This window comes from Aythya ferina (genome assembly GCF_964211825.1).
Source record: "Aythya ferina genome assembly, chromosome: 8".
Lineage (NCBI taxonomy): Eukaryota > Metazoa > Chordata > Aves > Anseriformes > Anatidae > Aythya > Aythya ferina.
In genome coordinates, this window is record NC_140304.1 from 16,725,547 (window position 1) to 16,741,233 (window position 15,687).

General features: G+C 45.5%; 1 protein-coding gene across 2 annotated transcripts in view; it reads left to right on the forward strand.

Moving 5' to 3' along the window:
- NIBAN1 (niban apoptosis regulator 1) overlaps positions 1-15,687 on the forward strand; it is an 87,408-nt gene that overhangs the window by 18,204 nt on the left and 53,517 nt on the right. Inside the window, exon 1 of one of the 2 annotated variants that reach the window (XM_084527350.1) lies at positions 3,991-4,139. The exons of the other annotated variant lie outside the window; for it this stretch is intronic. Within the exon in view, the coding sequence (XP_084383476.1) occupies positions 4,085-4,139 (55 nt within the window). The 5' untranslated portion in view covers positions 3,991-4,084. Of the gene's footprint in view, positions 1-3,990; positions 4,140-15,687 lie in introns of those variants that run through there. 2 annotated transcript variants of the gene reach the window in all.

The following is a 15,687-nucleotide window of genomic DNA, read 5'->3' on the forward strand; positions in this document are numbered from 1 at the left end:
GTTCTTGACATGGCAGGAGAAAGGGCCAACAGCTCCTACAGTAAAAAGAGAGAGAGAAGGAGAAAAGAACAGGGGAACTGTTCACCACAAGGCTGGAGGATAAATTATTTCAAAGTTAAAGTACGGTGCAGTCTCTTGTTTTTGTGAGGTTACTGGTTTCAGAGGATTTTTCTGTTTAAGTTCACATGGTATTCAGACTGCTCTTCCATCTCCATGACCAGAGTGTCTAGAGCCATACTCAACAGAATGTTTATTTGTAATAAATCAATTTTAGAATGTGTTTTTAAAAAGCAATCTCAGTATGCAAGTTAGTAAAATGCCGTACATACTAAGAACTTGTGTATTCAGTTATAAAAAAGTATAACCTACTCAGAATATGTTCACAGGTTTCTGTTTGCATTTCAAGTGAAATGGGAACCAAGACAGTGTAGGGCCTTTACAGACACAGAAAAGCACAAACCTTCTCTTGAGTGTACACAGTTAGCAGGCTGCCACTCTCCTAATTTTGGAGAAGCAATTCTTAAGCAGCATGCTTATGTTCTGCTTACCTAGTGTCTTTAAGGCCCAGGTACTTAAGTCCTCAGGAATTTCAGGTACCAAAAAGCAGAAAGGTCCTAGCCATCATTTACAATGTACTCTATTTTACTCTTCAATGACTAAGGAGAGTTTTTTTACCCCAAGTGTTCTACCTTTCCACTAAAAGTATGTATTTCTGAGGAATAAGATGTGTGTTGTTTGGATACTAAGGCTAGAAATTTTAGATTTGTAGCAATGCAAACGTCTAGTTGAACCTCCCAGAGCAGTAGCTAAAGCACGTCCAATTCTTACCTTTTTTACGGTTATTTTATCAAAATACTACTTTTTGGATCCCCAACCAACTGTAATTCTGTTAGAGTATCTTCCCCAGCTAAATTTTAAAATCTCCTTCTAGCCCGTTGAAAATAGCTTATAAGAGTAATATTTTTCTGTTACCTATATGGAAGGGATTCAGAATATATTTCGCCCAACAGCCTGACCTGAGAAAAGGACTCCTTTAATGTTTCGATGTGTCTTCCTAGTATTTATTATATGCAGCCTGGTTTTGACTTTCAGACAGTAATGATTAACAATTTCCTCTAGCAATACATAATTATTACATATCCTTGATGATTTTATTATTGCTGCTCTCTTTGTCAAGAGCACATTGTTATTTTGCTTACAGCAGTCAGCATTCTTAAATGGCTACTTTCTCTTGGAGAAATCTTGCAAGGTAGTTTTGGATAATTACTTCTCTCTCCCAGAGGATGTCATGTGCATTTCACTTAAATGGTTCTGATAAGGTTCTGTGCTTCTGAGACAACCAAAAAGTTGTGGGAGAGTACACACAGGATGAACCCTGCAGTTCCCTCTTAAGCAAAGGCTGCAGTCAAGTGCTGTTTTGCACCATGTCAAAGCAACTGGTTCCTTGCACGCGTTACAATTAGAAAAGAGTTGGTATGCAGGGGAAGTAACCAGAAATGGCACAGATTTTATCGGTCTCTCTGATGAGCCATCTACAGTTAAACAGCCTTGTGGTCATGGTAAGGACTGCGTGACTAAAAACCACTCAAAGTGTCTTACTTGTATGGTGTAACTATCCGTGTTGCGATGGATCTTGTTGTCATGTTTATGTCTTAGTCACATCAGGGTTACATTACAGGTCCCCCTACAGGGAGATAATAAAGAAGTGAGAGAACGAGCACAGAGACAATCTCCTTCTGCTTCCTCTCTCAAAATAGAGCTGGAGGCTAATACAAAATAAGGCAAGCTAGTAACTGTGCAGTGCACTTTTTTGAGTATGAGTGCTTCTAGTATGTTCAGTGGCTGCCTCATGGGTCCAGACCACGTAGTGAAGCCACAACAGCCACCAGAGATGGATCTTCACTCCCTTGTTTGGGAGAAGATGCCAGTAGGGTATTCTCCACCTGGTTCCGTCGTTCACTTTCTCTGTAAAATGGAAGAGCTCTACCACGTTGCCCTTTAGGATGTCACACAAAACAGCTATTTAGAGAAGTAACTATTTAGTAGATAAGTGAAACTGATTTTTCCCCCTCAAAGATCAGGATTTCACAGGGAGGGGAAAAAATCAAGGAAAATGCTTGCTTTGTTTTTGCTGGTGGTATTTTTGTTTTGGTAGTGTCACTTTATCATTGATAGTTGCTGTATGGCTGTGCTTCATCAGATTAAAATCTAACAGGGCCAATTTCTCATCTTAGAGAAAGATGGGTTTGTTATTAAACAGTAGAGAAGTAGGACCATTTATATCTGTTCCAGACCTTGCTCACATTTCTCATGGTATCTTTTGAGATGTTTAAGGTACAAACTTTGATATTAAAACACAGCATTTCCTTATCTTAAAAGGAAAAATATGGTCTTTAATTAGCTAGCATTTGTGAAATGCTTGGGGATCAGGTACTACCAAAGTGTAAAATGTTGTAATTAAAAAAACTGTTCAGTTTTAATTTTGTTTTTAACTTCATTGTAATCAGACAGGGAGGTTTCCCATTCTGTACACATGCTGACATCTTTCTTGAGTATTAAGCTTTTGGGATTTGGCATATTTTCATCTGCTGAATGGCGAGACAGAACGATCCACTTTATGGCTCATGAATTTTCCATAGGTTCCCTCTCCACTCATGGAGCTGGCTTGCATCTTTCATGTCACTGTCCATTATGAAAGGCTTCTCAAATACATTTGATAAAAGATATGCCACACCCACTGGAGGCCAAATTCTTCTGAGTTAAAGCCTTTAAAATGCACAACAGCACATAACATGTTTCCTCTTTGTCATCTCCTCACACAGCTCAAAGATGCACGATGAGCAAACCACAGCAGCCCCCTTTCTGCTTCGAGCAGGGCGTAACGATGAAATACATTGATGAAAGACTCCACTTTACATCACACCTCTAGAAGCGCAGTTCTTTTAGTGTTATGCTCAATTCTCAGCTGAGATATTTATAGGCTTGGGAAGCACTGCTTTACTGATGCTCTGCATGAAGCCAGTCTCCTTGGGGTAGGTAAGCAGTCACTCCATCACACTGCCGTGCAACCTGCATGTGCCTAGAGAGAACATTGAATAGTGAGAACTTGCACTGAAGTTGCTTTCCATCAGCTTTAAGGAAGATGCTGTTTAGCAGAACACTGAACTTGGTATCGCATAAAGGCTTCCATGTTGTCTTCAGTATTTTAAATCCAATTGAGTTCAGTGTTTGTTTAAAAACTGTAAGCTTTTATGTGAAAGTTTTTAATCATCCTGTGATCAACTAAGTGGTAAATTTTTGAATGCACTTAACATAAGTTCTGCTTAAGCTGATTGTGCATTAAAAAATTGCAGGAGGTGACAGATGTGGGCAAGTAGAATTAAAAGTGTTTATGTGTAAAACACAGAACTTGCAGTCACTACGATTCTGAGAAAGTCACGTATGGTAAAAAGCCACGCTGAAATTATCGTTCAGGGGCATGGAAATGCAGGTAGCCGAGCTGCAGTGCCCTGCACTGTGCACCACAGCTGCCTGTCTTTTGGAGACTTCCAGGGACGGCGACTCAACCGCTTTCCTGGGCAGCCTGTGCCAACGCCCCACGACCCTCTCAGCGAAGCACTTTTGCCTAGCATCCCACCGAAACCTCCCCTGGCACAACTCGAGACCGCTTCCTCTCGTCTTAGCGCTTGCGAGAAGACACCGCTCCCCGCCACGCTACCTCCTTTGGGGTAGTTGTGGCGAGCGGCGAGGCCTCCCCCGAGCCTCCCCTCCTGAGTGACTGCCAAGTAACGGCTCCCCGCGGGCTTTGCCCTCCACCAGCTCCGGCGCCTGCTCAGGCCCCGCTCCGGCACCTCCCCGACCCCACGGCACTGCTCGAGGCTCGGCCGCCCCCTGGTGCTGCCGGCCTCCCCCCCCCGAGGAGGCCGGGGGCGGCTCCGGCCGCCGGGGCCCGGCCTCCCGCTGCCGGCTGCGGGCGGAGGCGGCGCCTGCGGGAGCGGCGCGGGGCGGGCGGCGGCGGAGCTCCGAGGCCGCTGTGCCCGGCAGCCCCCGGCAGCCCCCAGCCGCTCCGCGTTCCGCCGCCAGCATGGGCGGCTCTGCCTCCAGCCCGCTGGACGACAGCAAGTGCGCCTACATCCGAGGTAGGGCCCCGGGAGCTTTAAACCCCAGGCGGCCGGTCCCCGACGGCAGCGCGGGGCCGGGGGAGCGGTGCCCGGAGCTGGGGCTGGGGCTGAGGTTTGGCCGGGGTCGGGGTCGGGGTGAGGTCTGGCCGAGGTCGGTGGGACTGGTCCTTTTTTTTTTTTTTTTTTTTTTTTTTTTTGCAAAGCCCCCTGAAGGCGGTGGAAGAACGGCGAGGGTGGCGTTTGGGTGGGCAACTGAGGCTGTCAGCACAATGTTTTGTCCCAGCGAGGAGTTAGGAGAGACGAAGCGAGAACCAGGCTCGCTTTAAATGTGCGCGTGGTGCTGTTGAACTAGGAAAGGAAAGAGCGCAGTGCTCCTTTTGGGGGGTGTGTGCGTTACTCGAGCACCAGCAACTGAAAGACAAAAAGCGTTTTGCTCCCACCTGGCTACCTACACTCCCCACCAACGCGGCAGCAGGTAGGACACTGGAAAAAAAAAAAAAAAAAAGCAAATCATTTTAAGGCTGGAGAGTTGCAAGCAAAGTACAAACTTTGCACGCACTGGGGCAGCCCTGTTCCAGTGCGGTGCGTGGGGATCCCAGCCGCAGCCGCTTCTCTTGATATCACAGCAGATCTTTCAAGAGATTCCCAGAGCAGGCAGCACTTTCAAACATTAGATGGCTCAGACCCAAAAAGCAATTGGCAAAGCTGAGGGCCTCACACACAGAGATTTTGCTGTGGTGTCCACTCAGTACTGTCATTTTTTCCTGCCCCGTTGAGGGTTGTCTCAGGTTCATCTGAGCCGAGCCACGAGGGAGTAATCTCTGTGGACTCCATTTTCGTTGGCACTTGCTCCCATGTTGCAGCCAAAACAGCACTTAGACGCTGGAGCCTTTCAAGTTTTCTGCTCCGTATCTGTATGAAGGCAGTTGGGAGTGCCTGAAAAGCCTTAAGTGGAATTACTGAAAAAAAAAAAAAAAAAAGAAAGAAAAAAAAAAGATTCAGGGAGCTTATTAGCTTTTCAGTTGTACAAGAGGAAATCATGCTGATCCTTGGCCTGGACATCATTCTCCACTAGAACGGAGAACTCGTGTCAGAGGGCTGTGGAGATCTTGTCTTTCAGTTGGGTGTGAGGCTGGGCTGGATGTGAATATCTCATGGCAAGGGTGCCACTGCTGTGCCGAGAGCACAGTGCACACAACCATATCTTGCCTAGCACATCTCTGCAGAGCCAAACGATAAAGCGAAATCATCGTGAAAACCACACTTAAAGTGTTGGCTCGAGCCTGCTGTCCTTGCTGGAAGTGAGAGTGCCCTGCTCATAGCTCTTGCTTTGAAAAATAATGAGGCGCTTTGTGCAGAGGCAGCCCATAAATTATTACTTCCAGAAGGAAAAGCAATCAGGAAGAGCATCTTAAGTCGAAACGTGTCTCGAGAGCGCAGCTCGCCAAGCCTACCGCTTATGTCAGGGCTGGTGTCAGTATGATGCAGACCCCACTTACCATCCCGCCGTGTTCTGGGCTGACGGGTGGCAGGAGCTGGTGCCACAGTGAGCTGTCCTCCATCAGGGAGGAAGGTCACCAAATTTCTGGTGCTGTAGCTTAAGAAAAAAAACAGAACACATTTTTAGCTTTTTAAAGGTTAGGTGGGTTTCTCCAGGGTGCTGGGAGTTTGTTTTTTTGTTTTATTTTTCCACTCCAAATATGATGCTGGGGGGTTTGTAATAAAAAGGGAAGGGGGATACCTGCTCTTTGGCAGTAAAGCAGCTGGTCCGTAGCAAGGACAGCTCTGGTGAGGGAGCCTGTGAGACGTCAGGCTCGGGGAAACACCAGCCTCATCAGGCAAGTTGGAGACGTCAGTCCAGAGAACATGATGGGAGCATCCGACGCCCAGTTGTGCTTACTGCCTGCAGAGGCTGCAACTTCCCCTTAAGCCTGCTCCAGCTTCTCTCTTCCTAAGGAAGAAGTGGTGGCGTTGAACCAGCCTGACTGCGAGTTGCAGAGTGCTGCTTGTGTTTGAATGGGGGGCTTGTGGGGTTTGCTGCTGGGAATGAGGTGGAGGGGATTTGGGGGAGAGTGGGATGCTGCGTAGTGCCAGCAAAGGGGCGGGCAGGCAGGCAGGCCACATGTGCTGCTGGGTTACCCATGCCGAAACCTCAGCTGCTTCAAAGATGCCCTCTGTTCTGTGCAGCCTGCTTTTCTAACCATACCTATGGTAATTTTTTCCACTTATTTAGGATCCTGAAGATATTTTAATGTGCATGTGTTATAAGCAGAAAATGTCTTATTTTTGTCTCTCTGAAATTAAAGTAGATTCTTTGTAGGATTTTGGTGGGACTATAGTTGAATTATTCAGGATGATAAGATGCAAGCAAAATAGAGATTAAAAAATGATGGTAATAACTCACAGACTGGCAGTTGGTCATGTGAAAGGATTTTATTAAAAAAATTCATGCTCCCGGTTTGATGAGGCATGGGCTAAACCTGTGATGGGAGGTGTTTGTTGCGTGATTTGTCTAATGATGTTTAATGAGTGTTACACCCAACAGGGAGTACGGGCTGGTAGCAGGGAGTTACGGACTCAGGGTGCAATTATGAAACTGGGGAAAAAGATGAAAGTGTCAGGAGAAACAGCTCTCAGTATGCCCTGAGAGTCTGTGCTGGAGATTTCAAAGGGAGCTGATAGAAATGTTTTGATTTGGGTCTCTGCTGTTAGACAAGGCACAGCCAAGCGGGGCAGTGGCACAGCGGGGAGGAGGAGGGACAGCCCTGGGAGCTTCATGGTTTTCCATCTCTGTAATCTCAGTGGGGCGGTGGTGGGCCAAGCTCTGCTCTGTCACATGTGGTCTGGTGTGACCAAACATTTTAAAGTTGGAGAGGCAGAGAGATTTCAAGGGCTCAGTGTCAGCTGGTACATCCTCAAAAAAGCGTGGCATACAAAAATTGAGGTTCTCCAGAGGTTGTTTTTTTATACTTGACCATATCTGATCTATCCATTGCTGTAAAAGTAAAGCTGTCTGGAGGACAAGGCTTTGTGGTCAATTGCTTTTGATTTGTTTGTGTGTTTAAAAGCAGTTTTTCTTCCTTCCTTTCCTTCTTTTCCGTCGTTTCTTTTCTCACCCAGGCAGATGGGGCAGCTCTGGCCAAGGGGCTCGGTGATGGTGCTGCGATTCCTGAGGGTTTCCTCATTGTTCAGGACTTTTTTCCTCGCAGACCTTCCAGCCATTCTTCTTTTCATCTGACAGTGAGAGCTATTACTTAATGTCTGCAACAGATTTCTTTCTGGTCATTTGCTTTGCCTATGAGTTTCAGCATGGTACTAATTAAGATGGGATTTTTTTTGCCCAAGGATAAAACACTTTTGGTGTGTTCCTGCAAGATGCAGCATAGCTAGAAAATGTGGATGGTCTCCTCGTGTTCTGTCGAGTTTTAGAGGCTGAAGAGGAGCCTGGCACACCCTTTACTTAGAAAGCAAGATAAGGAAATTGGCTGCTTTGGAGGAAGCCGTGTGCACACATACCATCAGTGTTATGGAGACAAGTCCTGCCGACTCAAGGAGAGATAACCCAAGTGCCTGACACAGCTCTGGAAGCAAATCCTTGCCAGCAGCCAGCTGGTGTGCACATAGTCATAGGCAGGGGTGCTGGAGGATGGGGGAATAACTTGGAATTAATTGTGGAAAAGTTGGCCTTTTTTGGACAGGCACTCAGCCTGTATATTTGATTTTCTGCTTTAAACTGTCGTGCAGTCCTTCTGGTTTTAATTTGGTGGACGGCTGCAAGTACAACAGAATTTTGAGAAAATCTGGCTGTATTTACTGCCTTTTTTCTCAGCCTGTTCCAAGTTATGTTTTGCTGTTTTTTGGAAATCCTCTCTCTCGATTTCTACAGGTTAGCATAACTGTAAGAGCATGCACAGTAGGTGTAAATAGTCACGCAGAATGAGGAAAAGGAATGGAAATGTGTAGGAAATTCAAATTAGAATATGGATATGAGTTTCTGTTCTTCATTATGTTCACCTTGCTAAGCCTATCAACTTTTTGCAGATCTTATGAGATTTTGAAGAAAGATCCTTTTGCCTTTACTTGCTTTCTGAGAAGTTTTAGTCCTCAGAGAGGGTGTTGCCACTGGAGCCAGTGGCAGATTGTCATCCCATGGTTTTAAAAACTGGAGCCTGCCTATATTAAAGCGGGAGCTAAAATTTTGTTCTTCAATTTGCTAGTAAAAAGGTTGTCTGTGCTCACACCCCATTCCCCTTCTGCAGGCGGCCGGAGGTTTTCACAAAGCCAAAAATGTCAGGTATCCATTTTCATGGCATGGTTCCCACTCCTGCCATGGCAGGTAGAGAGCCGGCTTTGGTGCCTGCCCTGGCTGGCCTGGTTGGCACAAGCTCTCTTCCACCAAAGCAATCCGTGTTGCTTATAGGAGAATGAACCCTGTGCTATGTAACGCTTGCTGCGGAAGCTGGCTTCACAAACTGGAGGGTGGCATCTTGCTGGGAAATAAAGTCTCTTTGTGGTACTGTAGGTGAAGGTAAAGCTCAGTGTGGAGAGGAAGGCATGTACATTTCTGCTCTTTGTGTAGAAGCAATGTGTGATGTTGAATTAAGCACTGGGCACTAATGGAAAGAGCTTCTTAATAGGGAAGGTGAGCAATGCACTCACACTGTCCCTAAAACTGTAACTGATTGTCACACTATAAACGTGGTGTCTTCTTCTCTTTTGTGCTTGTTCTCCAAAATCGTGAAGATTTGAGGATCTTTAATTGGCACAGCTTGGCCAGAAATTATAAGACAGTCTTTGCATTTGATAGAAATTTTACAGATATTGAGAGGAGAAAAAGAAAACTACAAGATAGCCTTTCAGATGATTAAAGCAGCTTTGTTGTTGATGCCCTTAGGCAGTAACAGCTGAAAAGCCAGTGTCTGGATCAAGAACGATGATATTCATAAGCAATGTGGTCATGGCTGCTTGTAAAGTACAGCAGCATTTCTTTTTCCAGCTTTTCCCCTTGCATATAATAAACATGCTGTTCTCTTCTCACTTAATGAACAATAAAAAGTAGCTTCAAGCTTATGAACATGCATGCAAGCATTTTAGTTGCTTTTGCACTTGAAGGACAGTGATGAAACATGAGACTGACTCTTATATAAAAGCATGATTAAAGCTTGTTGAAATGGCTGAGACTTGTGTGAAGAAAGGATTAGCACGTTTGGGTTTTCTAAAGATTTATTGTGTACTTTATGATTAGTCTTACACGTTAGAAAACCATGGTGATGATTCTATGCTAGTGCTTAACTTGATACGCCTAACCTAAGATATTGATGAATTAATTTCTCCAGGTATTTAACATGATTTTAATTTTTGAAATCCTGAGCATTATTTGAAACTGTGCTTCTGAGATATTAGTTACAACATTAGGCACTGTCAGGTGCTCTCTATTTCAGATAGCAGTAAAGCTTTAAGCTTACGGAGTAGGCCAGTGTAGTGCTAGCAATCCTACTATTCTGTTATTGCACCTTTTTTTTTAAACTAGATAAATGTCTGAGTTAGCGATATCGGGAATTAGAAAGCAAATGCAAGGCTGTCTCTTTTTTTTTATTATTATTTTATTTTTTACTCCTCATTAGTTGGTTAAAACGTTAAAACACATCTAAGTTTTAAAAATCTGTAGGTTACTTTTGTATGGTTTAGTTCTTCCAAGACACAAGAGAAATAAGAAACAAGCTAGTCCAACTTATTTTCAGAATACATTTACTAATCCAAAACCACTTGTTAGAAACAACTCTCTGAACCTTCAGATGTCTAAATCCTAATCCATTTCTTCTGCCTTGCCCTGAGCATCATGTTTCCCAGGGAGGATGCAGGTGCCACGGAGGCTGTTGTGGATGCTCTTGGGTGTTAACATAGTTCCTGCTCACCTCCAGATCAGCCCTGTGGTGTCTGTCAGGTAGCTGGATGCTGAACAGGGGAGGCACCGCCTTGTGTGTCACAGCCTGGCCACAGTGGCTGGTAGATGTTGGCTGCTGGCTGTTGCAGGCGCCCGGGCATGCTCTGGGGTCTGCAGGGGTGCCCATGTGCCAGCCCGTGGGGCTGCAGCAGCTTTGCTGCCGGCCCGTGCCACATGACGCAGCAGGATGGCCGCAGCAGTGGGGCACAGCATCGCCGTGATGCCTGGGTGCACAGCAGCAGCAGCAGAGGTTTCTGGCTCACTACCCAAATCATTCATCTTCCCAGGTGCGAACTGCATGCTGTCCTTCAGGGTCAACTGTGCTTTTGAAATCTATGTGGTCAATATGTTTAGCTGAGCTTCAGGCTGTGAAGTTCTATGCTCTCTGCTGACACCACCAGTGGCAGCGATGCCTTTGCAAATGACAGCAGGCTCATAAGGATACCATCGGCAATGGTGTAAGGCAATCAATTCCTATTCCCCCTGAAAATGCCTGTTTTTGGAGGTTCATTCTGCGTCATGATTCTGAGGTCATTACTCGGGTTGAATGCAGATCCCGTGCATTAGAATCACAGAATCATTAAGGTTGGAAAAGACCTTCAACAGCATCTGGTCCAACCGTCCCCCTACTATCAATGTCATCCACTAAGCCATGTCCCTAAGCACCACATCCAACCTTTCCTTAAACACCCCCAGGGACGGTGACTCCACCACCTCCCTGGGCAACCCGTCCCAATGCCTGACTGCTCCTTCTGAGAAGAAATGTCTCCTCATTGCCACCCTGAACCTCCCCTGGCACAACTTGAGGCCATTCCCTCTAGTCCAATCACTAGATAACTGTGAGAAGAGGCCGACCCCCAGCTCACCACACCTTCCTTCAGGTACTTGTAGAGAGCAATGAGGTCTCCCCCGAGCGTCCTCTTCCCCAGACTAAACAACCTCAGTTCCCTCAGCCGGTCCTCACAGGACTTGTGCTCCAGGCCCTTCTCTGGACACGTTCCAGGGCCTCAATGTCCTTCTTGTAGTGAGGGGCCCAAAGCTGAACACAGCACTCAAGGTGCGGCCTCACCAGAGCTGAGTACAGGGGGACAATCACCTCCCTGCTCCTGCTGGCTGCACTATTCCTGATACAAGCCAGGATGCTGTTGGCCTTCCTGGCCACCTGGGCACACTGCTGGGCCATGTTCAGGCGAGCATCAACCAACACCCCCAGATCCTTTTCCTATGCACAGCTTTCCAGCCACTCTCCCCCAAGCCTGTAGCACTGCTGCATGGGTTTATTGTGGCCAAAGTGCAGGACCTGGCACTTAGCCATGTTGAACCTCATCCCATTGGCATCGACCCATTCTGTCCAGGTCCCTCTGCAGGGCCTTCCTACCCTCCAGCAGATCTGTGCCCAAATTTAATGTTCACTGTTGTATGTGGGATGTCTTGATCCTCACAAAGAGCACTCATGGTACAACACATGTGAGACAATCCTTGTTCCTGGTTGCTTATTGCTTACACAGGCAAAATATGCAACGCAGAAATAAAGGCATGAGAGCAGGCAGTGCCAGAACGAGGAGGAACCTGGTGCAGGGTCAGGCCCCTGCAGGGTTACGTCTGCAACATGAGGCAGGGATCGGCTGGACCATCAGGCACTAGTGTACTTCCACAGCCAGCCATAGGAAGAACTGGCAGTGACTTCTTTTTGTTATAAAAACATCTGAGGTTTCCCAGTGAGGTTTGTTTTGCTCACGCCAATGAAGTGGCAGGTTTTGCGGAGCTCTGTCTGTGCCTGCTGTTTCTGAACACCCCCTGCTCACAGTTGGGGACTGCTCATTTGCAGGACCCGTGCCTGGAGCTGCTGTTGGTTTGAGCTTTGTGCACTTGAGATCCCAGCTGAAAAAATTGGCCTCCTGTGATGAATCTGGAAACCTGCTGTTACCAGAGAGCTTTTCCCTACTCTTCAGAGACATTTGGGCACCATTTCTTCAAGTTTACAAAAGGTGCCACCATCAGCCTGGCACTCAGCATGCAGCTACTGAGTAGCACTCACCTTTAGCCCCTTTCATTTGTTATCCAGTGGGGTAATCTTTAAAGCTTTATGGGATACTTGCCTTCCTTTTCACCAAACCACAGCTGCTGTTTGTGCTTTGGTTCTCCTCTGCAGAGGTTTTTGGTGGTGTTGATGACCCAAAACCAGCTTCTTGAAGAAGCACTGGGGACATGAAATATATTAGATGAACACTGTCTAAAGACAGACCTGTGTTTGCTGGATGTGATACAGTGGATCCTTGAATATTTCCATGTATTTTCTAGTGGTCACAGTAGAGGGAAAGCAAGCTATTATCATCCCTGTGCAAAAATTTAATGGCAGGGTCTGTGCAAATGAAAAAAACAAAAGGCTTTTTTGCTCTTAGGAGTATTTTATAAAGTAATATGAGTGTCCGTCATTTAGTCTGCCAGACACTTTCCACTGTTTTCAATTGCAAATGAGGCTTTGCCAGTCTTCAGCTGTTCAGACTGAAGTTTTGAAGTTTCCATGCTGAGTGTCTGCCTCCAGTTGCAATTTTGAGAGAACCTCAGCTAAAATCGATGAGCTTTTTTTTTTTTTTTTTTTTTTTTTTTTTTAGGATTAAGCTAAATAAAACATGTTTTTCCTCAATTTGGATGCTCCATTGAGCATCTCAGGCATATCCTGGGCTAGGAGGGAAGGTGTTGGGGCTGCAGACATGGAAAAGGGACAGCTCTTACTTCTCAGAAAGAAGTATTTCTGAGCACTGCCAATGTTTACCTGCCCACCTAAACCCCATTGTTTCTAAATTTGCCCTCTGTGCAGTCTAGCAAATAGCTGCAAAACCCACACCTAACAGCTTGTTTACCCTTGTAGACAAAAGCGAAGCCACAAAGCAAACACAGCTTTCTGCTGTTTATTGTATTAGCAGAAAAGGTCCAGGGATCTGAAGTCCTCACCTCACCATGGATGCCTGATGGAGACCAGGATTCGAAGGCAGCTGTTTGGTATTTTTTTTTTTCTGTTGGCATTATTCAGTAGAAGGCCCCAGATTTGGTAGTTTAATTTGAGTTTTTTTTTCTTTTTTCTTCTGAGGTTCCCTGCAGCATACCTGATGCACTGCATAGCATGCTGCAGGCACTGGTCCACTGCTTATCCCCCTGAGATGCTCTATTGACTGGTGGCAGGAACTGTGGCTGTTCATTTTGGGCAGGCAGCTTGACAAGCCTAGTCCTTCACTTTTTAGGGAATTGTCCATTTTAAAGCTCTCCCTGGATTACCGCGGTGCTCAGCTGTGGCACTTCGGTAAATCAGAACAAGGAAGCAGCAGGGGCCACCTGGGAGTGTCTGCCCTAAGTGACACCCACCTTGTCCAGCCTCATGTCTTGCAGCAGACAGAGAGGTAGGATCTAGTCCTCAAGGGTGGTATTTACTTACCTTAAATATAAACCAAGTCACTGTGATTTCCAGCTCTCCACAAACTTAAAGAGCTCCATGATGATAGGGGCAACCGTATCAAGATGATGATAGGATGTGATTTTAGATGCAATTGTGAAGAAAAGCAGCTTCAGCCACTGTTGCTTGCGCTCCCTTAGTCTGTCTGCACCCAGGAAGCAGCAGCAAAATAAGTGGCACAAGGAGTGTCTGAGGTTGTGGTGATTCACAAGCACACCTGGAAGGAGATACCCAGATGTGAGAGTTGCGTTTGATGTGTCCCCAGGGATCAACCCCCAAATTGTCCAGGTTGTCAGCTGATCCAATCTTATGGTGGTTTTCACAGTGCTTTAGTTGGGGAAAAGATGCCTGGTTGTAGTCAGTATTTTATGGTACGGCTGACCTGATTTTTGCTCACACACCTGATTTATTCCCAAAGCACCTTTCATCCTTTGTACTTAGAGAGGCAGCACTATATTAAAAAAAAAAAAAAAAGAAAAAGAAAAAAAAAAAAAGAGAGAGAAATATTTAATGATGCGTTTAAAAGTGTTTCAAATTCACATAGAAAAGGGGACTGAGTGAATTAAGGGCACAGAGGAGACGCAAGTTCTTGATTTTCACGTGTCCTTTAAAATACAGTCATGAGCCAGAAGTGGAGATCATTTATTACAGTCAACAGGCTGGAGGTATTTCTCCGTGGCACTGTGGCCCACAGAGCCGTGGAGACCCTCAGTTGCAGAAGACGAAACAACCAAGTTATAAAGCAGTGCCAAGTGGAGGTCTGTTACACTGCCCCACTTTTAACAGAGCAGGGAAGGCAGAGACTATACCATCTATACCATCTCCAATGGAGTGATGTTGAAAAAGTCATTCCAAAACCAAAACTGAAAGCAGCAAATGTCAGCCAGCCTGGGGAAGGCGCATCCACTTCCTGTGCTGGTTGGGGTTAGCAGACCAGTCATGTGTGGAGGAAGGGATGATGTGCAATTGAAAACAAAGGTGTAAATCCCTGGAAAAGCCTACATGCAAAAGTAACACAGCTGCTGGATTGCTCATGAGGATTTGTGTTTTATACAGCCCACAAAAGAAAGCTGGCATTTCATGGAGCAGACCTTCGAGACATTGTGCTGAAGCATACCAAAATGAGTGCTATGTGGGTGCACACATGGTGTATCTTCCTATGCCCTCTACGGGAGCCTTGCGAGACTGGAGCCAAGGGTTGTTCAAGCATGTTTTGGTTTAAAAAAAGGTAAACAGTCAGAGATTCCATGAAGTGACCTTATATGTGCTGCCTAGAGGATTAGATCCAGGAGAATTGAACAGATGAAGCCAAGTGTGCATTCTGTGAAGGATGGACGTGTCTGTTTGAATATCAAACGTAAGGAATGTTCTGTTTATCTCAAATATAAAAAAAATACTCTATCCAAGCAGGCTGGCAAGCTAGGATAGCCTCCTTGTCCATTTGCTTAGCTTGTGGTATAAATCAAGCATCACAATTTGGGAAGGGCTCTGGAGTCTACTGGTGGAAGGCCACAGGATAGGCATTGCTCCCAGTATCCATGAGTTTTCTTGCATTTGACCTATATGTGGAAGGTATTCAATGTTTGTATCTCATGCCAAAGTCTCAAGTCAGCCATCACAGCGTATTTAATAGAATAAATTGATCTCTAAAAAGTTCAAAAGCATTTTGAGCCATAGAAGCAAATCATGTGCTAGGTAGAAAGTGGTGTTAATGGCTGCTTCTGTCAGCCTGTTGCTCAAAAACAGACTGAAGGAGTGTGGAAGGCCATGGGAGTCAGTGTGGACTGGTATGGGATTTGATGCAGTTTGGCATCCAAAAATCAAGGCATCATGAAAACTTGAATTCTAATTTCACTTCAAGATGCATAATGCTTTTTAGAAATTGCGGTCATTAGGATACCTCAGGTCAAAATGCCCATCAGTCCCAACTATTAAAATTGTTGGAACTTAATACATTATTTCAGTTTAAAAAGGTATTTATTTTAGGGAAGTACGTCCTTTTTGATATAATAGTAATGAATGCAAGAAGTGTTTTAAGTTGTAAGTGCCTACAAATAGAGTAGGGAAGGAAATACAAAGCCATTTCAGATGTCTCAGTTCCTGCTGTGCATTCAGAAGCATAAACACTCCCAGCGCTTTGCAGTCTGTTACGTTGGCCACACTGCATTTTT